This window comes from Salmo trutta, chromosome 16 (assembly GCF_901001165.1).
Source record: "Salmo trutta chromosome 16, fSalTru1.1, whole genome shotgun sequence".
NCBI classification, from domain to species: domain Eukaryota; kingdom Metazoa; phylum Chordata; class Actinopteri; order Salmoniformes; family Salmonidae; genus Salmo; species Salmo trutta.
The window spans coordinates 56,745,411-56,770,565 of record NC_042972.1 but is presented as its reverse complement, the minus strand read 5'-3'; the positions used below and the strand labels follow the sequence as shown (position 1 = coordinate 56,770,565).

Genomic DNA, 25,155 nt, shown 5'->3' with positions numbered 1-25,155 from the left:
AACAAATGTTGTTTTTGTTCCAAATAATCCATAGTTATGTGCAAATATCTCCGTTTTGTTTGTGCGTTCAGGTCACTATCCAAAGGGTAATGCGGGTAATATCGACACAAAAGATTTAAAAATGTTCCATTACCATACTTAGAAGCATGTCAAACGCTGTTTAAAATCAATTTTTATGCTATTTTTCTCGTAAAATAGCGATAATATTCCAACCGGACAATGTTGTATTTATTCAAAGAGAGGAAAGAAAAAATGCCGATGTCTCGGGACCGTGCATCTCCAGTCTCTGAGTCACCAGGCAGTCCACTAACAAACTGTGCTCCTATACTTTGCCCAGAGACAGGTGACGCCCCAATTCACTTTCTGGCGGCTTTAGAGAGCCAATGAAAGCCTTAGAAAGCGCAACAAAACCCCACGGATACTGTAGTTTCGATAGACAAGCAAAAGCAGAACTACAAAATCGCAGACAGGGCACTTCCTGCTTGAAATCTTCTCATTTCTGGGCAAGAGTAGTAACCAGTTTAAATCGGGTACGTTTTTTATCCGGCCGTGAAAATACTGCCCCCTAGCCCAGAAAGGTAAAAAATGTTAAGAAAGGCGTTGATGTTTATGGTTAGGTACACATTGGTTCAACGACAGTGCTTTTTTCACGAATGCGCTTGTTAAATCACCCGTTTGGCAAAGTAGGCTGTGATTCAATGATAAATTAACAGGCACCGCATCGATTATATGCAACGCAGGACAAGCTAGATAAACTAGTAATATCGTCAACCATGTGTAGTTAACTAGTGATTATGTTAAGATTGTTTTTTATAAGATAACTTTAATGCTAGCTAGCTAGCACCTTACCTTGGCTCCTTGCTGCACTAGCATAACAGGTAGTCAGCCTGCCACGCAGTCTCCTCGTGGAGTGCAATGAAATCGGCCATGATCGTGTCCAAAAATGCAGATTAACGATTGTTATGAAAACTTGAAATCGGCCCTAATTAATTGCCCATTCCGATTAATCGGTCAACCTCTACTCTCCAGAGATGTTCAATCGGGTTCAAGTCTGGGCTCTGGCTGTGCTACTCAAGGACATTCAGAGACTTGTCCCAAAGCTACTCTTGCGTTGTCTTGGCTGTGTGCTTAGGGTCGTTTTGCATTTGGAAGGTGAACCTTCATCCCAGTCTGAGGTCTCTAGGAAGAGTCTTGGTGGTTCCAAACTTCTTCCATTTGGAGGCTACTGTGTTCTTGGGGACCTTCAATGCTGCAGAAATTTCTTGGTACCCTTCCCCAAATCTGTGACTCGACACAATCCTGTCTCTGAGCTCTACGGACAATTCCTTCGACCTCATGGCTTGATTTTTGCTCTGACTTGCAATTTACCACAGGTTGACTCCAATCAAGTTGTAGAAACATCTCAAGGATGATCAATGGAAACAGGATGCGCCTGAGCTCAATTTTGAGTCTCATAGCAAAGGGTCTGAATACTTATGTAAAAAAGTATAATTTGCTAAAAAAATTTAAAAAGCCTGTAATCGCTTTGTCATTATGGGGTATTGTGTGTAGATTGATGAGGGAAAAATGTATTTAATCAATGGCTAGGAAAAACTGTATTAATAACCAGTCACAATGCAGTAATGCCCATTGCCATCCTCTAACTCTGCCTCTCCACCTCACCCCAGGGCCTGTATGATGACTCTGAGTGTGACAGTGCTGAGCTGGACTACTCAGGCTGCACAGAGCCCCAGCCCCATAGGCCCCCCAGCACCAACTGGTGAGGAGGCCAGGCCACAGCCTCAGACTGAGCTCCAGGCCCACTCTCCCCCAGACCTCAGCCCCAGCCTCCTGGACAGGCCTATGTACAGCCAACCAACCCCCCCCCCCCACCCTCACCTCAACCTCCCTTCTCTCATTTCCCAGTCCCAGCCTTGCAAAAACACTTAAACAAGCCAACTCACCTCACCTACAGGGACCTCTGCAACACCATACTACAGATGTAACTTCTACATGTTATAGTGATTCTTTCACTATCCGTTCTTTCACTATCCGTTGTTTCTTACTTCTATATTTTGTCCAAAAATGGTCATACTTTTATTATCTATTCTATGTAAAGTCTCCCATTCAGATTATATGTCAACATTGTCAGAGAGGCATCTGCACTTTGTTTACTTGATTGGTACTGATTATTTCATGTCCAAAATCTTTTGTTTCCTCACAAGGATTGTGCACTGAGTGTCGTTTATTTATTTATTTATTGGGTATTAGAGAAAAAAATCAATGTTTACATTGTTCTTTACATTTCCACATGTATTTATAAATGTTTTTCCATCAGGGATTTTGTTGTCTAAATGTTTTTATACAATCTGTATTTTATTTAATGTAACATCAACTGTATGTAAATATTTGGACCTCTTGAGACACTATTCAATTAACAAACATTTGTAAGAGTTGAAATGTGAGACTGTATCATCTAATGGTGCTGACTAATGTTTTCCACTAGAGGGCGCTATTGAATTGTACCAGACAGAACTCAGGTGCATTCAGCAGGGCACAACATTGTGGATATTTCAGATAGAAATAGATTATGTAGAACATACATACCTCTCTGACATGTATAACAAATGAATCATGTCAGCTCTATTCATGACATTTCTATCTGAACCATTCAACGTTTGCCTACTGAACCTGGCCCTGAACAGATATTCTATTGGTCTGATACCGGATGCTGTTCATGACGATGATGACAAGGCATTAATAAGCATAGAAATCTAATAATAATATTTCTATGGCATTAAAGACAGGTTGAAGAGAACAGAACAATAATAGATAAAGAACAACACCAAGCAATATGTCCACTAACTCTGAATCATTCCCCTGGCTGCACCATGGAGTAAACTAAAACTACAGCCCCTTTCTTTCAGGGTCTGACTGCACTTGTTTTTCTAGATTAACTATTGTATTTATTTGGTATTGCAGTCTTTATACTGTATTAAAATGCAATACTACGTACTAGGATAACATTGAGAACAAAACCTCAGGTCAAATCTCAAATGGCACCCTAATCCCCACAGCTCTGGGTCAAAAGTAGTGCACTTCATAGGAAATAGAGTGCCATTCGAGACGAAGCCTCAGTCACCGACCATGTGCATTTCCATCTACAAGTGTAAAGATACTAGATCAGATCACTAAAGCATGGTTGTAATATAGTATGTATGGGTTGTACTTGTATTTTTGTCCAAATGCAGATGTTAGTCAGAGCATGAGGCTCAGATCAAAGGGACTTAATCACCCATAGAAACAGAATCTATAGAAAAAAGGGCATCTACCACTAATTAACAATCCAACTCATGAGCAGCAGACTAGTTTGTTCCAGTTGTCTGGAACAAACTAAGGTTGCATCCCGATTCTAAATCCTTATCACTTAAATGCGCACTTGTTCACTTCCCTTCTTGGATTGAAAAGGAAAGGACTGCTGTAAGAAATATGGTGGAACCACCCTCTACCAATCCAAATAGGTTTTATTTTCCATGGGGAGGAGTGAGCAAGTGTGAACTTGGGCAGCATCGGGATGCAATAGAGGCCTATGTTTAAACAGCCTCCGTTCCAACCTCTCCTATCAAATGACTCAGCAGGTTCCATTTGATAAGCTATAAAATGGCAGCTCCTGTGTTCTTTAATCTGTAAGGTTTTATAGATCCACTAGTATTTTCTGTAAAAGCATAGATTTGTAAACAACGTTAAAATCTCAGAATTTATTCTGTCCTCTTAATTAGTTTTATAAGCTTTTTTGCTCATCTTTCTCAAGGGTGCCAATAATTTTGGACCTGACTGTAGATGAGACAAATAATGAATTGTTTTGTTGCCAATACAGCAAAAGACCACTGCCCTATGGTGACTGGAGAAAGATGCTCTTGTATGCTTCTGATTAGCCTGATATGTTGATTTGTCTTACCAAGTCCCTATGGTAAATGTCACGTTAAATGTTTGTTCAGAAGAACACTAACAGATTTGGCTCCAAGCTAGTTTCCAATATGCTGAATCAAAAACAGACTCCTTGTTCCTTTGAAAGTACATATTTGTTTTTATATCGCATCTGTGTACAATAAATATATTTAAGAAACAAATTAAGACAAATAAAAATCACTGTTCAAAAACTGGAAATGTGGGTATCAGATTTGAATGCTGGGTAAGTGTTATAGGTTTTCATAAAATCATAGCAGTGACCATTCCAATAAACCTCAGTGCCCAGTAGAATGAATAACTTATTGACCATTATGAAAAGGAATATATTTTATGAAAGTTACACACACACGCGACAGGCAGCAACACAGAACGAGAATTTGTAGTTTGAGCATTTCACATCTTTATTTCTGTAGTTTTTTAACAATGTTGTGGCACCCAATGTCTACATTTCTTTCCAAAACGTGCACAAAAGTTACTTTATTTCCTGCAAATAATAAAAAATTAAATATGACTTGAGCAAAGAAAGCAAAGAGCAGGAAATTCATTTATTTTTATCACCCTGTCTTAGTTTCAGCGATTCATATCTTAGTTTCTCTCCTCACACTCACATACAGACACACCAGTCATAGTTCAGGAGTTTCTCTCCTTTGGTAGTTAAAACAAATATTTCCTCCATTGAAGAAACATATGATCACACGGGGGGTGGGGGGGGCAAAGTGAAGTTGGAAAAATAGGAATGACACAGAAACAAAAAAGTTAAGGTGACATGAATACATAGTTTGAAATTGTTTTCAACAAATGCAATATCCACGTCTTCTAGTAGTGTTAGAGCTGTTTGTCATACCAAAAATACCAGCAGTGACAGATTCCCCCTTTTATTTTGCGAGCATAGTGACATAACAGGAAGTGACATCACCAAATCAAGGTGAGTTTTTGAATTTCTGCAATGGATAGAATTACTAGGGGATGCAGGATGGTGGTGGGTTGGGGGGGCTAAAAATGCAGAGAAAAAAAAAAGTATATTTTGTTTGGACATTTATTTGTTCTTTGTATAAAACAAAAACTTTTAGAGAACTAAACCTATTCAGATTTCTCTACCTATACTCTTGTGATGGTGTCAAGAAAGATAAAAACTTTCTCCCTTCAACAAAAAAGAACAAATCATTAAAAACATCCAAATGGGACTCAAAGGGCCTTAAAAAAATTAATAAAATGTACAAACAGAAAAATGAACGCAGATCAAAATAAAAATCAGGTGGGTGGCGTGATTTTCAAAAAATAATAAAAATAAACTAAGTTCGATAGTTGCATTGACCACTTTAAAGGAGAGAACTGACTGATGGATCAATTGGTGGCAGAAGGTAAAATGTGGGGGGGATTAGTGCAGATCACATCTATGCAGAGTGTTCTATCAGTTGGCCGCCAGTCCTGTCGCTTCAGAGGAGAGCCTGGAGAGAGACACATTGAGAGATCGAAGGGGGAGAGAATAAGCCATGCTGTGTGTTTCAAATTAGAACGGTAAAACAGGACAAACTCACCTTTTCACAATTTAACCTTCTACAAACCTCCACAACACTTTTTTCAGTTCATAAAATGTCTACCCAATAGATAAGCCTCTGGAGGAGTATTAACTATCAATGGATAAGAGGATGTGGTTTCCTTGACATCAAATCAACCTCTTCAAAGAGTGTATTCCATATGTCCTTCCATTTCACCTTAGTCACTGACCTCTGATCAGTGCTAATAAATTGTAGTGCATCAGTGATTGCCAGCGAAAGGATAAAGGAAGCAGTTATGGCTCGATTCAAGAGTCCTAATCTAGGCATTACGAGGACATCAATTTCCTGAAATTGTAAAGGTCCAACAACCCATGATTAGCAGGGCTATATGATACCTGAGGGCAAACTATTATAGTGATTAAGCCCAACTTCACCCCATGTGGCACATAGATACATAAACAAGATTTTAGCACTATAATGAACACTTTACATATAACTAGCTACCCCACATACAGTTGAAGTCGGATGTTTACATACACTTAGGTTGGAGTCATTAAAACTTGTTTTTAAACCACTCCACAAATTTCTTGTTAACAAACTATAGCTTTGGCAAGTCGGTTAGGACATCTACTTTGTGCATGACAAGTCATTTTTCCAACAATTGTTTACAGACAGATTATTTCACTGTATCACAATTCCAGTGGGTAAGAAGTTTACATACACTAAGTTGACTGTGCCTTTAAACAGCCTGGAAAATTCCAGAAAATGATGTCATGGCTTTAGAAGCTTCTGATAGGCTAATTGACATAATTTGAGTCAATTGGAGGTGTACCTGTGGATGTAATTCAAGGCCTACCTTCAAACTCAGTGCCTCCATGGGAAAATCAAAAGAAATCAGCCAAGACCTCAAACAAATTGTAGACCTCCACAGGTCTGGTTCATCCTTGGGAGCAAGTTCCAAATGCCTGAAGGTACCATGTTCAACTGTACAAACAATAGTCCGCAAGTATAAACACCATGGGACCACGCAGCAGTCATACTGCTCAGGAAGGAGACGTGTTCTGTCTCCTAGAGATGAAAAAAGTGCAAATCAACCCAGAACAACAGCAAAGGACCTTGTGAAGATGCTGGAGAAAACAGGTATAAAAGTATCTATATCCACTGTAAAATGAGTCCTATATCGACATAACCTGAAAGGCCACTCCGCAAAGAAAAAGCCACTGCTCCGAAACCGCCATAAAAAAGCCAAACTACGGTTTGCAACTGCACATGGGGACAAAGATCGTACATTTTGGAGAAATGTCTTCTGGTCTGATGAAACAAAAATAGAACTGTTTGGTCATAATGACCATCGTTATGTTTGGAGGAAAAAGGGGGAGAATTGCAAGCCGAAAAACACCATCCCAAATGTGAAGCATGGAGGACACAGCATCATGTTGTGGGGGTGCTTTGCTGCAGGAGGGACTGGTGCACTTCACAAAATAGATGGGCATCACGAGAAAGGACAATTATGTGGATATATTGAAGCAACATCTCACGACATCAGTCAGGAAGTTAAAGCTTGGTCGCAAATGGGTCTTCCAAATGGACAATGACCCCAAGCATACTTCCAAAGTTGTGTCAAAATGGCTTAAGGACAACAAAGTCAAGGTATTGGAGTGGCCATCACAAAGCCCTGACATCAATCCCATAGAACATTTGTGGGCATAACTGAAACAGTGTGTGCGAGCAAGGGGGCCAACAAACCTGACTCAGTTACACCAGCTCTGTCAGGAGGAATGGGCCAAAATTCACATAACTTATTGTGGGAAGCTTGTGGAAGGCTACCTGAAACATTTGACCCAAGTTTACATTGTTTAAGGCAATGCTACCAAATACTAATTGACTGTATGTAAACTTCTGACCCACTGGGAATGTGATTAAAGAAATAAAAGCTGTAATAAATCATTCTCTATTATTCTGACATTTCACATTCTTAAAATAAAGTGGTGATGTTAACTGACCTAAGACAGGACATTTTTACTAGGATTAAATGTCAGGAATTGTGAAAAACTGAGTTTAAATGTATTTGGCTAAGGTGTTTGTAAATTTCCGACTTCAACTGTATTATCCAGGACAAAGTTAATATTCAAATAAATGAAATACAGCATGAGATCTTAACATAAAGATGGCATGAGAGGTGCTACCTGAGCTTACAGTAAGAGAGAAAATCCAACCAAAAGCTTTAATTAGTAACGTTGAAGTCAGTCTGAGACGAGCGTGCCCATGCTGATGCAGTCTTTAGATAGAATGATCAGGGACCTTCAAGAGGGTGAGTGAGACATAAACCAAGCAGTGGACCCAAAGAACATGGAGGAGAGAAGCCATATCTGGGAGTGCAACTTTTTTTGTGGCATTTTTTTGATTAATTGTATAGTTAAGAAGCATGTGGCATAGGGCACAGCCAGGTTTAAAGCAGTGAGGACCAAGTACAGACAACGCTAAGCTTGGCAACATCCCAAATGGCCCCTTATTCCCTATAAAGTGTATCACTTTTGACCAGAGCCCACTTTTGACGAGGGCCCTGGTGAAAAGTAGTGCACTATATAAGGAAGTGCCATTTCGGACACACTTCACGTCTGTACTGTAGTTTCTATTATGGCCGTAGCTTTAGTACGGAGAAAGCCTTCGCCTCTTAGACTTGGAGCCCAGCTCTGAGGAAAGCTTTGGCTCGGGATTGGCTGAGTGGGTAGGGTTACTGGAGGAGGTGGGGCCAGTGGAAACAACATGGAGGGCCAGGAGGGGGAGGGGCTTAAGACTGAGCAGACTGGAGACACAGGGGACAGCAGGGGAGTTGGGTGGGAGTGGTGAGTCAGCGGAAGAAGGTCCTTGAGGAGTCAACAAGGACAGAGAGATGGAGGCGGAGGGGGGCGCCAAACAGGAGGAAGAAGAGAAGGAGGAAGCAGTAGAGGAGGTAGCGGCAGGAGAGGTGGTAGTAGTGGAGAGAGGAGGGCAGAGGAGGCTGGTGCTGTGGGTCTGTTCAGGGTTCGAGGAGGAGAATTTAGAGGACTCTACGCTGTAGAAACAAGAGAGACAAGAAGGAAAAAGAGGGACACACAGTCGGGATGGGTTCCAGGATAGGCTGGTGAGTATGGAAGGAGTGAGGGGTAGACTTCAGGGTTGGGAGGGTACATGAGGGGGAATCATAAGCACAGACTGACAGTCAGGGAGGGGTGTGAGAGAGTGACAGGCATAGAAAAACTGACAATAGTGGCCATCAATGAGTAAACATCATTAGAAGACTGACTCATGTTTCAATAGACAATGTGCGTGTTTGAGATCTACTACGTTCCAGCCGGACTGCACAGGATCACTGATCTACAAATCATCTTCCATCCCTGAATAACTACTCATTATGTGATAAAGATCAGCGATTCTGTGCCGCGTCTTGCTCAAACTGATCCCCTCAAACATGCCATGGATAGAGGTGGGGGTTAAGCAGTCATCTAACACAAACACATTGTACTGTAGGCAGACTAACTGGGAGGCACCCAAATGTCAAAAGGAAGTACCATGGTGTGGGGTAGATAAAATTGGGTGGATTCTCAGTTCTACAAAAAAGAAAAAAAGGGGGGCTTGGTTGAATACTGGTCTACCTTAGTTCTGGAGATCCACCGGCTTTTGTTCCAACCCAGCTCTGTTTTAGTTTGCGTTGGGCTGGATCAAATGCCTACTGCACCATGCAACTGTGGTGCTCCAGGACCAGGAGCAAAATTCCAGAAAGTTCCCAGAACCCAAACTTCTCAGGTTTTTCAGAAAACATGGTTAGAGGATTTCCAGAATCAGGAGGGAACATGCAGGGATTTAATCCTCCAACTGGGAATCTATCCCAGGAATCTAGGGGAAGTTTCTTGAATTTTGCAACCCAAAGTCAATTTATCCCTGACTCTAAAAGGACAAAAGATGGTAGTTGGTTAAAAAGCGTGTAACTAATGTGTCTGACCTGGCGTTGATGAGGTACTCTGCCAGGCTGATGGAAGCGGTGGAACCGGTGATGGTGACCTGTCTGTCTGCGGAGCCCTCCACAGGGTTAGCTATCTTTATCTGGGCACCCGACATCTGGCGGATCTCATTGATCTTAGCACCCTGGCGACCAATGATGCAGCCAATCAACTAGGAGGAAGAAAAACAGGAAGTCAGTTAAGCCAATCAATTACAGAGGAGAGAAACAGGAAGTCAGTTAAGCCAATCAACAAGAGCGGAGACAGAACCAGGAACTCAGTTATGCCAATCAATTAGAGTGGAGTCAATTGACAAGGTGACATGTCTAATCACTGGAGGGAAATGGAAGGGAAGGGTCAGAGTCATCACGGTGGAAATACTTACATCATTTGGAATGGTCATCTCATGGGAACTAGTTTGGGCAGACGCATCCATCCCTCCTAAATCAACAAGCCAAAAATATATAAACAAAACAAGGATCAAGAGGAACTTGGCACTCTTCATGATATGTAAATGCCATTGTGGTGGCATGTTCAATGTAACAAAATCTTAACTGACATTTCAGTAGGTAAAGCCTTCGTCGAGGAGTTCTTTTTTCTATCCATGTGACACACCAACGATGGCCTGACAGCCAGAACATTTGCATTTTGCCATTTGCCTCAACGAATAAAAAAAAAAAAGCATAAAATAACTGAGTGCGGTCCGCACTCCTGCTGATGTTTTAATTTGGTCAACACACCAGTTCTGAGCGCAGTAGTTTCAAGAACCTTATCTTTTTATTCAATTTTTTATACAAACTATTGTATTGTTAAGTCCTTAGTACCTTGGAACCCTTGGTTGCTTGGGGCCATTGGGAAGGGGCTCTGCTGCATGGCCAGCTGGTGTAATTTGGTGAGCTGTGGAGAGATAGAGGAAGACTGTGAGGGCAAGAGACGGGGCAGGGAGGGAGGAGAGGAATGGAAAGGAAAGAGACGGGACAAGAAGCATGGTCAGTAAAGTACCGAAACCATTTCATTCACCACAACGGTCATTCATTATAGTAGTTGGAGTTGTGTTCATTACATACCAAACTGACTGGAACAGTTAAACTCTGTTGCATGCACTAACGAACACACAACCCAGCCATCTTATTTTCTTTATCTAAAATGGACAAGTGTTGGGTGGGTTGTGGAATCATTCTTAATAAATTTGTACCCCATGGTCTTTCCACCATAGCTCTGGAGAACTCGGACTCAGTTTGGAATGTTTGCTTATAGTCTTCTGGCAGATGGATGTGACACTACATGTTCTCAGTATGAAGGAATAGATATTTCCTGGCCCGTACCAAACAAAACCAACCAGGCCCACATAACTACAGGCCATGGTATAATCAACACAGTAATAGTTAAGACAATAATACTAGATCAATAGTGAACATAAACATAATTTCTTAAACCATAACCCAGTGCTATGTTAAATAAAAATGTTGAGAATGACGTTATTGGTTAATACACTACCAAATACACTAACTCCTCTAAATTATTTGTCTATTAATGTCATCTCTTCACCACGAGGCTCGTTTCTGATCAAATCCTTCCTCTTATATCATTACAACCAGGCTGGGTTTGGAGCCTCGGCCCTACAGTCTACCTAACACCTTTCCCTAGTGCACTGGTTGGAGGGAGGGTAGGTTAGGAATGGTAGATAAAAGAAATGGCAGGGCAGGGAGGTACAGAGGATAGGGAACTGGGGGGCATAAATTGAGAGGTGAAGGGTAGGGATGATAGCATAAGGTAGAAAAGGTACGGAAAGGTAGGGCAGGGACAGGTAAGGATTTTGGGGGAAGGACAGAGGGTAGAGAGGATACGGACACCAGGAGGGAGAAATTGTGACAACAGCACTTACATCTGGCTGGGGTATCGCATGTTGTCCTTGAACGGCGTACGCCTGAAAAAATAACGTGTTCATAGGTATCCTGTCAACAAAACACGATTTGCAGCCACAAGAGTACACAGGACAAACGTATGTTAGAATGTTAAAAGTATAAAATGTTATTCCTAAAAACACAAGTTGATACTGTTACTGCTTCCTGTTGTCATGGATTTACAATCCAGTGTCAAAACAATACATTTACTGAAATAGGTTGTGTATTTTGAAGACCAATGCCTTCTACACATGTCACACTTGCGTTCAGATTACTTTTATTTTGCTAAATTAGTACCTTAAAGTGCACACGCGTCAACATTTTGCCAAGCATCCACTCTAAACTGGAATTGATTAGCCTGTTCTACTGTAATAGCACGTGCAAATGAATCACTCTAATCGATATTGCAATCAATGAAACTGGGACAATAACCGCAGCAACATGTACCATTTGCGTTCTTCTTACAGACAAACCACAACAAACCTGGGAATACAACATATAACTGTTGACAGATAAGAACCTGTAGTAGCCATTTATAAACCCATCTCCTTGTGCCAAAGTTTACGGTAGATGGCGAATACAAAATAAAAATAAAAAAATAAAAAACTGGACTGGATCATTTTAATAAATCACCACCTCACAGGTAGTTCTACATAGTGATAGGGGTTGGCTTTCACTTGAGTGATAGCTTAACTGTCAAATCCGTGTATTTGTTTATACAGAAAGCGACCCTGAATTATCTGTGCTCCTGAACATACACTGCTCAAAAAAATAAAGGGAACACTTAAACAACACAATGTAACTCCAAGTCAATCACACCTCTGTGAAATCAAACTGTCCACTTAGGAAGCAACACTGATTGACAAGTGTTGCAAATGGAATAGACAACAGATGGAAATTATAGGCAATTAGCAAGACACCCCCAATAAAGGAGTGGTTCTACAGGTGGGGACCACAGACAACTTCTCAGATCCAATGCTGCCTGGCTGATGTTTTGGTCACTTTTGAATGCTGGCAGTGCTTTCACTCTAGTGGTAGAATGAGACGGAGTCTACAACCCACACAAGTGGCTCAGGTAGTGCAGCTCATCCAGGATGGCACATCAATGCGAGCTGTGGCAAGAAGGTTTGCTGTGTCTGTCAGCGTAGTGTCCAGAGCATGGAGGCGCTACCAGGGGACAGGCCAGTACATCAGGAGACGTGGAGGAGGCCGTAGGAGGGCAACAACCCAGCAGCAGAACCGCTACCTCCGCTTTGTGCAAGGAGGAGCAGGAGAAGCACTGCCAGAGCCTTGCAAAATGACCTCCAGCAGGCCACAAATGTGCATGTGTCTGCTCAAACGGTCAGAAACAGGCTCCATGAGGGTGGTATGAGGGCCCGACATCCACAGGCCCAACAGCCCAACACCGTGCAGGACGTTTGGCGTTTGGCATTTGCCAGAGAACACCAAGATTGGCAAATTCGCCACTGGCGTCCTGTGCTCTTCACAGATGAAAGCAGGTTCACACTGAGCACGTGACAGAGTCTGGAGACGCCGTGGAGAACGTTCTGCTGCCTGCAACATCCTCCAGCATGACCGGTTTGGCGGTGGGTCAGTCATGGTGTGCGGTGGCATTTCTTTGGGGGGCCGCACAGCCCTCCATGTGCTCGCCAGAGGTAGCCTGACTGCCATTAGGTACCGAGATGAGATCCTCAGACCCCTTGTGAGACCATATGCTGGTGCGGTTGGCCCTGGGTTCCTCCTAATGCAAGACAATGCAAGACCTCATGTGGCTGGAGTGTGTCAGCAGTTCCTGCAAGAGGAAGGCATTGATGCTATGGACTGGCCCGCCCGTTCCCCAGACCTGAATCCAATTGAGCACATCTGGGACATCATGTCTCACTCCATCCACCAACGCCACGTTGCACCACAGACTGTCCAGGAGTTGGCGGATGCTTTAGTCAAGGTCTGGAAGGAGATCCCTCAGGAGACCATCCGCCACCTCGTCAGGAGCATGCCCAGGCATTGTAGGGAGGTCATACAGGCACGTGGAGGCCACACACACTACTGAGCCTCATTTTGACTTGTTTTAAGGACATTACATCAAAGTTGGATCAGCCTGTAGTGTGGTTTTCCACTTTAATTTTGAGTGTGACTCCTAATCCAGACCTCCATGGGTTGATAAATTGGATTTCCATTGATTATTTTTGTGTGATTTTGATGTCAGCACATTCAACTATGTAAAGAAAAAAGTATTTAATAAGATTATTTCTTTCATTCAGATCTAGGATGTGTTGTTTAAGTGTTCCCTTTATTTTTTTGAGCAGTATATTTAGATGTGCCACAGAAAGGGGTGTGAAGACCTTTGCAATCAAGACGTCTGTTTTTCCCCCCGAACATTTCTATAATTTCTCTTTCACTTTGAAAATGTGGAGTATATTGTGTAGATCAGTAGGGGAAAATCTCAATTTAATCTTTTTAATTTAAGGCAACAAAATGTAAAAACATTGCAAGGGTGTGTAAACTTTCACTAGGCATTGTACATCCATCTCAAACAACAATTTAGAGTTTAAAAATGGTTTGAAACAATTTAACTCTGCGCTCAGGACTAGAGCTTCCATAGTGTCCGTGCAGTGCCTGAACGTTTTATGTCCCCAAACAAGAGTATATTTTTCTTCAACACACACAGATCCTATAGGTCTGTCTCTAAATGCTCTCAATACATTTTAAAGTAGCCAAATCTTGAACAAAGTATCCATATTATCGAGAAAGATAACATTTCTAAAGGGATGTTAAAGCGATTGAAAACAGAAAAAACAAAGCACGTTTTTCCATTCTGCCTAGCGGAGCATGAACTGGGCTTTTCAGGGATTTTATTCATTCATTCTCCCAGTAACAGTAACAATGGTGGGTGGAGGGAGGTCTACTTCAGTTTAGGGATGGGGCTTTGAAATAAGTTCACTATTCGAATAATAGCATGCATTTGTGTGGGATTTATGGATATTTTTTACTTAAGTTTTTAACCTTAGCACTGCGGCGCAAGGGAGAGAGGCTGGCGCGATATTGCTGAAGCTGCAGAGGGGCAAGTGAAATGGGAGCAAGCAGACTCTGCTATGACGTTTAGGAGTGCGTCATAGCTACACTGAAAAGGTTTTTATTAAATTAATAATTTGAAATGTCATGGTATATCCTTGTATGTAACATGGATATTTTAACTTGGGGAAAAAAAGCCTTTTTCTCTGTTAAAATAGGCCCCTACACTCTTGCCCACAAAAATGAATACTCCCACAAGTATTTGAATACTAACATCTGTTCAGATATTCAAATAACCGTGCACATCCCTATTTCTGTTAGTAACCACCAGATGTCATAACAGTAACATAAAACCAAAGGCTGGGCAAAAGTATCATACAGAGTTTATTATTGCTAAATTCCCTATAAAAATACAGCAGGACAGATAACAGATCAACTACAGGTTAGTTCTCAGAGGAACCCCCCCATCCCCCTTCCCAGCCAGCAGTAAGTTGATTAAATGATCTAAATAAAAACATGTATATAAATTTAAAAAATATATCAAACATACCTGTCCTCCAGCAAAGATGACAGGGGATCCTGAAGGTTTTGGTCGGTATGGGATGGTGACCCCCTTAGGGGGAGACTGGAGGAAAGAGGGAAGGGAAAGAGAAAAGGAGAGACAGGAGGGTTGGGCGAGAAGGAGGGACAGGAAAATGGGTTTAATTCAGACGTGTTTTCAAAACACTTTTGTATAAGTAAGCAAGAGATGCCAAAATGGGTACCAGAGGTTGCAAGGGAAATTTGACAAATGAAGAAAATGATTAACATTTAAACTGAATAAAAATAGATCAACGATTTGAGGATATTACTTACACTTACCTCGAGCATAACCACGCAGATTTGCTTGACACACTCAATTATGGACTGGGAGGTCCCTGCGATGGTGATGGCCCGTTCTGTTGAGTTAGGAAGCATGTCCCCTGCCACCTGTACCTGAGCACCTGTCGACTAGAGAGAGGAGAGATTGACTGGTCTGGACTTACATATTACACTAACACTTTTGTAATTTAGCAGACGCTCATATCCAGACAAAACTTACAATCAGTGCTCTGAACTAAGGTAGGTAAAACGACCACCGATCACAGTCACTGCAAGTAAAACCTTTCAAAATAGACACTTTCTGCTAAATCTGTGCAAGTCGGGGATGCAAACTGGTGAGGGCCCAAGAAGGTGACACTTTTTTTACACTGAAATATCCCGAAAATCCCTGCTAGGGGGAATGCAAGTTAACTAATTAAACAAAGAATCTACATGATCAGTCTCTGTGTGTAAGATAGTGGTTAATGTGAACCTAACTCACAGCTAACAAAATTTAAGAAAGCAATCCAATGTTATTTGTTGCCTAGACTTTACTGCAAACGACACTCAAGTCTTGACAAAAAACAATACACTAAAATGGCAGTTAGCCATGAGAGCCTTTATAATAGAAAGTTTGTGACCATACACAATCTAAATATTGCACTTCGGAAAATAACATTTAAAGTAGAAATAGAACGAAACAGGGATTCTATTTTTTCTCTATTATAGTGGCCACTATAGTAGACATCAATCAAGTGCACAAGGCTACATGTGTGCAAAAATAACGTTCAGAGTAAAAAAATGTAATTATCCCCCCTCACTCACACAAGTGTTATAGGAAAGTTCAACAAAACCAATATCTTTGGACTACACTGCACATTATTACATTGTAGAACAGATGTCCACAGGCAGAAAGTGTACAATGTGCCAGCTGAGCATGATACCCTTTGTTGGCATAATTGAAAAAGTGTATTGAAAAAGTGAGAAGGGGGAAAGTGTGTGGTGTTCCTTTCACCTCTATAGTGGCATCCAGCTTAAGCCAGGCCCAGCTCCAGCTACACTTGATCCCTGAATCCACTTGTTTAACAAGCAACGCCTCATTTTCACCTAATTCTCTCATTCTGAAAATTAATCACATACTGTAGAGGGAAAACATTAGCTCACAGATAGCAGTTAGTTCATTAGCTAGTTTATTAGCTAGTTAACATTTCACACAGATTGCCAGGGTCCAGTAAGCAAGTAACACGTTATAACTTGAGGAACGGCAAGGAGTCGCACTACTGTAAGTCGCTCTGGATAAGAGCGTCTGCTAAATGACTAAAATGTAAATGTAAATGCATACCAGTTAATACTATAGCGAATTGGTTAGATTACTAAAGTTAGCTCATCTGATGTTGTAACGTTAGCTAGCTAGCTGTCTGACTTTATTAGTCAGCTAATTTTCACACCATAAACTCTATTTGATCAGTTAAGTTGGCTAATGTTGCCCAACATTTCTCTGGCTAGCTAACAGAGAATTCGGTCCAGCTAGCAAGATACTTAACAATGCTAACAATACTTGTCAACCACACTTTCTCCCTCACATAAGGGCTGGGTGATATGGCCAAAATATCATATGGCATTTTTCACATTTGACGGTATTTTATGTTTTTGATTAATAAAAGTTCTACATTTGCTTTATGAGTAGTGCGTGACCCTAGGGTAACAACACATATATTCTAAATTATTTCAATGGGTCTTTCTCCATTCAGATTGTTTTATGCTGTTCAATTCAACCTAAAATCATTTTCTGCATTTCCATCAATTTCCACACTGCCACGATATGGGCAAAATACAAAATGTATTTTTAACCAAATGTTGCAATTGCGATTTAGATCAAAACACTTGGGGGATCTTTTGGAATCATGGAAATAGAATGTTTATTATAATTATATAATTGGAATATAACTAATAGTGGCCACTTTGAATAGTGTTGTTTGACATGACAACGAATGAAAATGCGATGGACGAGTTGTGACAGGGTAGGAACCAAAGTGAAGTTCAGTGTTTCCTAGGGGACCTTAAAGTCTTGGGCTACATTAGATCTTTATTCATGTAGCCAACATTCATGCTTCGCCTATTCCTCTTTGATTTAGAAGATACTGTTGCACAAACATGCTGATTTAGGCCTCCACCAGTACTGGTATCAGGCTGTATTAGCTAGCTACATTTGCTCTGACTCAGTACTTTTATTAGCTAGTTAGCTAGCCAGCTAACTAGCGATTAGCATTAGTGGCTAACACGATTTAGCTTAACTTACTAAGAAAATACAAACTAGCTGTTTGCAGATGTAAGAAACACAAACTAATATTGTAATTATAGAACGCTTGTGGATTTATATTAAGATCAAAGTGGAAACATCGTTGTCATCAACATTGTTGCATGTGCTGCATTGACCACGCTGAGTGAATGAAACGGTCTCGTGGTCAAGCAACAACAAATGCGCTCCTTGAGTGACGGGGGTGGGACTAGGTCTGTGTGGAAAGCGGCATGGAAAGAGCGTAGATGGATGACTCAAGTAGCGGAGTAAACTATAAAAATGGACGTTACACATGGCGTATCACATTTAACAAACCAAATGTTAAAATACCATTATAGAAGGTAAAGTAAAAACCCAAACAGGTCCGTGCATCAATACCGGTACGGTACAGCTCATGAAATACGTGTCATCACCTTCTCACCCCCATCTCCGTGGTCAGGTTTCTCACCTAGCTCTTCGTTATCGTTCAGGGGACGCGCTGCTGTAACTGGCAAACTGCCTTTCCACTCTCCACTGTCTTTCCAGAGCGTGCCCTGATGCTGTAACAAGCAAATTGGTTGTCTCTTCTAACTTCAGTCGTGTGTTGCATTCTGTTAATGTGAACGATTGGCTGAGCCTTGGATACAGCCAGTATTGCTCCAAATGCGCATCACTTGTTCGCTTGCAGCCAGTAGTGATCCAAAGCCAACTCCCCCTTCCTTCCCCCCCAAACTTTTGTCATCGGATCTACACGAATCATGTAGGTCACCTATTGGATTCAAAAATTCTAATTTTGCCAAAAGGTGACTAGTTTGCATTGCTGGCTAGTAAGAAAAATCAAGTGCAAATGTGAGTACATATGTTACCGCACCCACCTCTCTGATTTCTTTGATCTTGCAGCCTCCCTTGCCAATGAGGGACCCACACTGGCTGGCTGGCACCACGATGCGGAGGGTGACAGGGGGCTTGCTGGTGGCCGTACTGTTCGTCATGGAGCTGCTGATGTCCTGGGAGAAAAGAGAGGAGATTGATCAATTAACTTACTCCAGAACTTCCACTTGACAACATCATTGATGGATATGTGAGAGGTGTTCAGCCACTGTTGGAGGACAACTGTAAACAGATGTATTGTTAATAAAGAACTTTTTTTCAAACCAACTTCTAATAGTCCTCTAGGATTAGTTGAACACCTCACACATCCAGTTAGTTCCTCTATTCATGCACCTGAACTGAGAGGTAGTGTTAATCGGTTCCGTAAAAGTAGCCACATCACATTCCCTATAGATGCCAAAGTGACAAATAAACAGTTGGGCCTGGACAAGACAGGGTAATTAAGTTACCTCTTCCAGCTTTTCGATGATCATGGAGAATGCTTTGAAGATGGCGGTGGTAGGGCCTGCCAAAGTGATGATCCTCTCAGGACAGTTGCCCTCTGAGATGTTGATGCGAGCTCCACTCTGGACGCAAGGGGATGGGAAATTCACCATTAGTTTTAAGACTTCTATAAAAGAGGTGCAATTAACAGAACAAACAGCTTTAGTGTCATTTAGAAACAGACGGTATCTGTCACCTCTTCTCTCATCTTCTTCACAGATTCACCTTTCTTGCCAATGATGCTTCCAACTTCCTAAAAGAAAAACAAATGCATTTAGAAATGTAATTCCTAAACTTTAGTCACCTGCTGTGGGAGGTCACTCCTTGCATCAGCAATCTAATGGTCAGCATGACATTACCTAGCCTTTAGCTCCGTGGGTTAACAGTCATCTGCTGTGGGATCTTGCTCACCTTGCCGTGCATGAGCAATCTAATGGTCAGGGTGACATTGAGTCCTCCTTCAATCACACCGGAGTCCATAACTACCACTGGATGGGAGAGTAGCTGCTGCAGATGGGTCAAAACTGGGGTATGGTCACAAAGATTGGATCTGGAGGTCAGACAAGAAAACAGTGAGAAAAGTAGGAAAAGTTAGATTAGTGCATAGGAAGAAGTATTAAGAGGCTGAGGGAAGAGCAGGAGAATAGCCCTTATGCACATTCCATGATCGAATGTTCTAAACACACTTCCTATTGGTGTGGCAATTTCGGGTCAGTCTAGTTATTGACGATATAACGTTACTACCACTATGTCGCAGTTTTTTACTAGGTGTCTTCAGGACTTGCCTCAAATTAATATTAGTGATGTACATCGAATTGTTAAATCAGCCTCAGAGACTCCAGCTTGCAAGAATGAAAAGGGGTTCAAGATGTATATAGGAAGCTACATAGACAACTATGAAGGTGAGTACCAAGTCAGTGACAGATATAACATTAACTAGCTACAATCATTAGCTAGCTAATTTAACTATTAACTGTAGCTAGCTAGTTACTTTGTAAAATGATGTAACGTTGACAGAATCTACCTGAGAATGTGTGTATTTTCGTTAGCTTGGTTAAGTTATGCTTGCTAGCTATATTTGCTAGCTAAAAATAATTGTTATTCATGTCTTCTACACAGTATCTAACAAAGACACATTGACAGGGGAGATCACCATGAGGGCTGCCTGTCACCGGTCCATGAGGAAGAGTGAAAAGCCACACAGCATGAGAGTAGGGAAAGGTTATAGATAGCTACTAGGGACCTTGTTAAACATCTTCTGTGAGACACTGTCATTATGGTCAAAATGTGTTGGAGACAGTGTCGACGTTTAATCTTATCAGTAGATAGATATTAATGATGGGTCCCAATCCCAATTTAGAATTGCCCACTTTACCAAATAACCTGTTAAAATCTGTTGATGCAGTGTTTGGTAATTGTGTTACTGAGACACAATCTATTCATGTATAGTTAAATGAGCCCCTAGTTAATAAGACCAGACACTACTGTTTATTGTTATTTATGGGCCGCATCATTCTTGTTTCTCACTTCACTTATCTTCACAGATGGTGTTAAAGCACTCCGAACCAGTGATAGTGGTCCAAAGCCACTGCTCCTGTGTTGCAGGAAGTGCTCTGTGCAATCATCTGGTGGCCCTTCTTTACCAGACAGCCCACTACTCTCAACTAAACATTCCTGCTGCACCACCAGTTCACAGCTGCACAGACACAGAACAGTGTTGGCACAAGCCAAGAACAATTGTGAGTCTATCAATATCCATAAAAAAATGCACCTGAAAAGTATTCAGCCTATGTAACAGTAAATCCTTGTTAATTAGGGTGTGAAACCAGGTCCGGTTGATGGGATAGAGTTCCATAAACCTACTAACTCATGTGCTGATGGAATAAGGTAAGTTGGAGGTTCCTAGAATGGAAACATTTTAGAAAACATTTTCTTGTGATTGTATACAGATGATAATGACAAATGTTTGGGAAAAAGCCTGGGGGTAAATATATAATCTATAAATCTGTATATTTTAATTAATTTTATTTGAACTTTCGGGCTTGTGCTGTTTCTGGAAAAGTTCCATGAGTCTTTGTCATAGTAATCTCTCCAACCTGATGTTAAGGATTTAAAATGTTTTGCAGAAGTTTTCTCTACAAAGCAACTCAATGGATACATGCCTGACATGGACCTTCTCTGCGTCTCAGAAACGTATGCCAACTTTTCTCCACTTACTGCCCCTCGTGACAACAATGGAAATGTCAGCTGACATGCCCCTGGTTGAGTCCGCCTTTGGGCCAGTGCAAGCCGGCAGTGTTCTGTCCTATCAGCTTCCACAGCCAAAGACCCGTGAAATTGTGAAGATTACCGATGCCACTTCTCCACCAATACTTCCATTAGATGGCTACAGGCTTCAGGCTTCCCAGTGTGCTTACGTCCTTAGCCATCAGGAGCAGTTCCACCTCAAGGCATTAGAGACAACCTACGATATGTCACACAAAGTCGAGGTTGCTACAAGGGAGCAGAGCAGCAGCCCGGAATGGCATCATTTCCGAGAGGTTTGCCATGTCCGGGGAGAGACTTCAGCTGACCGCCTAGCTGAGCGGATGTTCAAGGGATCTGGTATGCAGACCATGGAGATGAAGAGGGGGCTAGCCATGGAGCCAGTGGCTGTACAGGAGTACTGCACATTGAAGAATGTTAACTTCTTTCCGTGTGGCTTCGTAGTGCACCCTGATGCTCCGTGGTTAGGATCCTCTCCAGATGGAATCATATTTGATCCCAGTGTGAGACCACACTTTGGACTCTTAGAGGTCAAGTGCCCAAATGTACCAAGTTATGTTGACTGCCCTTACCGGAAGATACAGAATGGAGAGCTGAAGTTGAAGAGATCTCATGCTTACTACTGGCAGGTGCAAGGTCAAATCCTTCTCACAGGTTGTAGGTGGTGTGACTGTCATCTGTGCACAGGAGGACATCCTAGTTGAAAGGATATATACAGATCAAAAGGTTTCAAATACTATAAGAGAGAAGGTTGACCACTTAATTTTACCACTACTTGCAGAAGTGTCTCTCGCACCTGAATGGATGCCTTGCATGGGTGCCAAGTTCAGTGGTTTTATGAAAAATAAGTATTGATGTTCTTGTGAAGAAATCTATAGTAGAATAGATTTGTTTAAAAAAAAATGTATTTCAGCAAATGTTCAACAGTTCAGTTAATCAATTACGCATCTCTAACATTGTATTCAATCTCGCATTCTGGCTATTCTGTGTTTACTTGATTTCTTTCCCCCACCCGTTACTCATTGCCTAATTAAAGCCAATACAAGCTCCACACAAACTGATATTCACTACAACACAAATGATTGATACATGTCGTAGATAAATTATTATTTTGCTGCTAGCAAATAAACACATTTACACTGGCTTGGCCCATGCTCTGCACCGGATCAGAGACGGCACAGTCCACGGGAAGCGCACCTTGTTCTTCATCCCCCTCAGTCGGAGCAGGAGGTTTCAGTCATCTTCCCAAAACACCAGGTCTCTTTTGAATGTGCCAGTTCCACGCGAAGACAGTAGGAACAACACCTCTTTTTAGGCATTGTCGCCGCCCAATTCTTCCCTCAACAAAGTCACTTTCGACGAAATGTGTACTACACACCTTTTCTGTAATGAAACAGAAAAGGTGTTTGGTGACAGCAAAGTTGTCTCGACGTACTGCCACCAACCACCTTTTTCTGAGCTCTACATCGACCGGGAAACGATAGAAGCTCCCAATACCATTACATTTGAAAGAAACTGAACACAGAGGCACTGAGCAATGTTCATTAGCACCTCCTTCGCGGGGCTGTATTTAAACGTAGTCATTGCGAACTATTTCAGTCAGAAATGCATCGACGATAGCTAGTAAGCTAATGATAAAAAGAATAGCAGAACACGCTCCGGAAGTCATCAACCCGATCGGAAGTAAATTGGAACGCTGGAGGCGGTATAATGCATTGAGCCTATTGAATATAGAATGTGAGCTCAGTGAACAGAATGCCACCGGTGGTTTTGGTTTTTAATTCGGCCTATGACTTTCTACAATAATACTAAATAGCTAGCGAACTATTGAACTCATAAAACTTGATAGGAAGGTATCAAGTAAACGATACAAGCTGCTGAAACTATCCGTATAATGCCATGTTTCTTACAGCAGCAGCTGCTTTTAGTTCAATGGATGAGATTATCTGTAGGCACTGATGTTCTTACAAACTAATCAAATATATGCATAACACCTGATCTAAACTGATTTCCATTATTATAAGAGTGAAACATCAATTTGCAGCTCGTCACCTTGCTGCATAAACTCAACTCTGTACCTCTACAGAGTAGAGTTGCGATAAGTGTTGGCTGAGAATACCACCAACTACATCGAGTCGCTATCAGGGATGTAAAAATGTACATGATTTTATTTCACCTTGTACCCATGTAACTGTGGGCTTTTCTTTGGGTGCTGAAATCCGTAGTTTTTGATGAAGAAGTCATTTTGAGTGAGGTCTGTCATATTGCACCCTTTAATCCACAGCTTTTCAATGGAGTGCGAAGTTACGACTTCAAACGTGCTCTACTACTCGATACTTTAATACATATAAAACATTTAACGCTTACTGTGTACCCGTGCTTGGAATCCAAAGTTTGATAAATCTATAATGCATTTGTGTCCCTTGCCAAAACTACTGTAAAAATCTGCCGTGAAATGACGATCTGCTCCTTCTCAACGGCTAAAGTTACCTATGCAGAGGACGCGTAAAATGCTACTTTTTATTTAATTATTTATTAAACTACGGACTTCAGCACCCAAAGAAAACCTAGTACAAGGTAAGCATTGAACAATATATATTTCTACGATTATGGACTGATAGTGGTACACTCCGCCAACACTCAATTCCGTAGAGATGTAGCTAACGTTATATAGACAAGAGTTGAGTTCTCAGCTAGCTAACGTTAACTTCTGACCCCCAAAAAGAATGGGGCCTTCTAGTATGATGTTGCGTGCATGATTATCATTAGAACCGTATCATAATTCACGCAAAGTAACCTACCATTAGACTAAAAGGAACACGTTTAGTTGGCGTGGTCATCGTAGCAATGGTTGACGTGCATATTTTAGCTTGCTAGTAGCACACTGCTGGCATGTTAAGACTAATGGTCCCAAGACTGAATCCCGAACGAAAGCAACTTACGGCTCAGTTCGTAAATGAATGGACAATGTGTCCGATTACTTGACTGCAATGTATTTAACTTCACTCATAACTAAAGCAGGCAGTTTAGCCTCACCAGCCGGCTCTAGTTTAGCATTTAGCTAGATTTACGACCTAGCATAGCGCGCAAACTAGCAAGTTAACGGAGTGGCTAGCATTCATATGTGGAGCATGTGTACATTGTATGAATGGCTGTGCAGTTGTCATTCACGCTAGCACCGCTTCAAGAATATCGGCTACAAACACCAACACTGGTCATTTGCAAACGGACAAGCGTAAATAGCAGCCATTTGACTGATAAATTGTGCTGGCTTTGTGAGCTGCGTGCAAGTCGTGCGGCCTGGCAAATTCACGCGGTGTGGGTTTAATTGTGATTGTATTGCGCACACATATAAAATGTTCTTACCTGATCCGTGTTTTGGGATGCGTTGTCGGGGAGGGGGGTGGGGTTGTGAGGGTAGAAAGGGAGAGGTTCGGGAGGGTAGAAACCCGGGGAAGAGTTTTAAAAGGATTCGGGGAAGAGGGAAGTGTGAGATGATGATCGGGCTCCACTCGCTGAGCTACTTCTTCTTCCATGATGGCGGTCCGCAAACAAACGTTAAAGGTGCATGCCGCCACCTACTGTTTAGGAGTGTGGTCAATCACGGCTTACAACATAAGCTCCACATTTCTAAATCCTCCTACCTAATTCAGTACTTCTGAGAAAATAAAACTAATACTAATAGACCTTCCCGCATGCCCCAAATTCCTTCCAACCCCGACTTCAATCTTTCTGTCTCTTCAACATACATACTACCATTTCACCGACCATACACTCCAGACACAAACCATTCACATGCTTGCCAACCAGATGTAATGACAAGTTCAATGTACAATGTCCTAGGCGTAATCGAGCAAACACCTCTTCCTTCCTAATCTGACCTTTGAATCTTGGTCCACCGACCTTTCTTTGGAGGGCATATGAATGCCGACCCTTGGGCTCAGAGTCCCATCTCTTCTGCCACACATCTATCAAAATGACTCTGATCTTACATTTGGCCTCACCTCTACCCAGTGGAACATTAATATATTTATCTCATTTTAAAGCTATTTTGG

The 25,155-nt window shown here is 41.7% G+C and overlaps 1 protein-coding gene, 1 long non-coding RNA gene and 1 pseudogene across 13 annotated transcripts; 2 read left to right on the top strand and 1 right to left on the bottom strand.

Annotated features, from left to right (window-relative positions):
• LOC115151082 (mitogen-activated protein kinase kinase kinase 12-like) overlaps window positions 1-1,903 on the top strand; it is a 61,994-nt pseudogene extending 60,091 nt beyond the window's left edge.
• Window positions 1,904-4,324: 2,421 nt separating this feature from the next.
• Window positions 4,325-24,647, bottom strand: LOC115151083 (poly(rC)-binding protein 2). 12 transcript variants are annotated; one of them, XR_003867204.1, is made up of 13 exons: window positions 24,467-24,647; window positions 19,247-19,385; window positions 19,032-19,088; window positions 18,802-18,918; window positions 18,337-18,468; window positions 15,199-15,333; window positions 14,894-14,968; window positions 11,313-11,354; window positions 10,252-10,345; window positions 9,987-10,086; window positions 9,813-9,868; window positions 9,430-9,599; window positions 4,325-5,396 (listed from the first exon to the last, which is right to left on the bottom strand). XR_003867204.1 is itself a non-coding variant. In XM_029695046.1 (12 exons), the coding sequence occupies exons 1-12, from the start codon at window positions 24,634-24,636 to the stop codon at window positions 5,360-5,362; spliced, it is 1,230 nt and encodes a 409-aa protein (XP_029550906.1). In that variant the 5' UTR covers window positions 24,637-24,646; the 3' UTR covers window positions 4,325-5,359. The 12 variants fall into 12 exon arrangements, 10 of the variants coding, with proteins under 10 accessions (XP_029550906.1, XP_029550907.1, XP_029550909.1 ...); XR_003867205.1 differs by having other exon boundaries at window positions 10,252-10,324; XM_029695046.1 differs by lacking the exon at window positions 9,987-10,086 and having other exon boundaries at window positions 9,813-9,874; window positions 24,467-24,646.
• Window positions 19,676-20,726, top strand: LOC115151085 (uncharacterized). The gene is made up of 3 exons (XR_003867206.1): window positions 19,676-19,737; window positions 20,380-20,574; window positions 20,652-20,726. It is a non-coding gene; the product is annotated as an uncharacterized LOC115151085 (long non-coding RNA).
• Window positions 24,648-25,155: the final 508 nt, after the last annotated feature.

Excerpts from the sequence above, each read along its gene's own strand:
- LOC115151083 (XM_029695046.1), bottom strand. The coding sequence starts at position 24,636 with ATGGAAGAAGAAGTAGCTCAGCGAGTGGAGCCCGATCATCATCTCACA. Across the intron at positions 18,919-19,031 it reads TGAAGAAGATGAGAGAAGAG|AGTGGAGCTCGCATCAACAT; the intron begins GTGACAGATACC and ends CCTTGCGTCCAG. Across the intron at positions 9,600-9,812 it reads AGATGACCATTCCAAATGAT|TTGATTGGCTGCATCATTGG; the intron begins GTAAGTATTTCC and ends TCTTCCTCCTAG.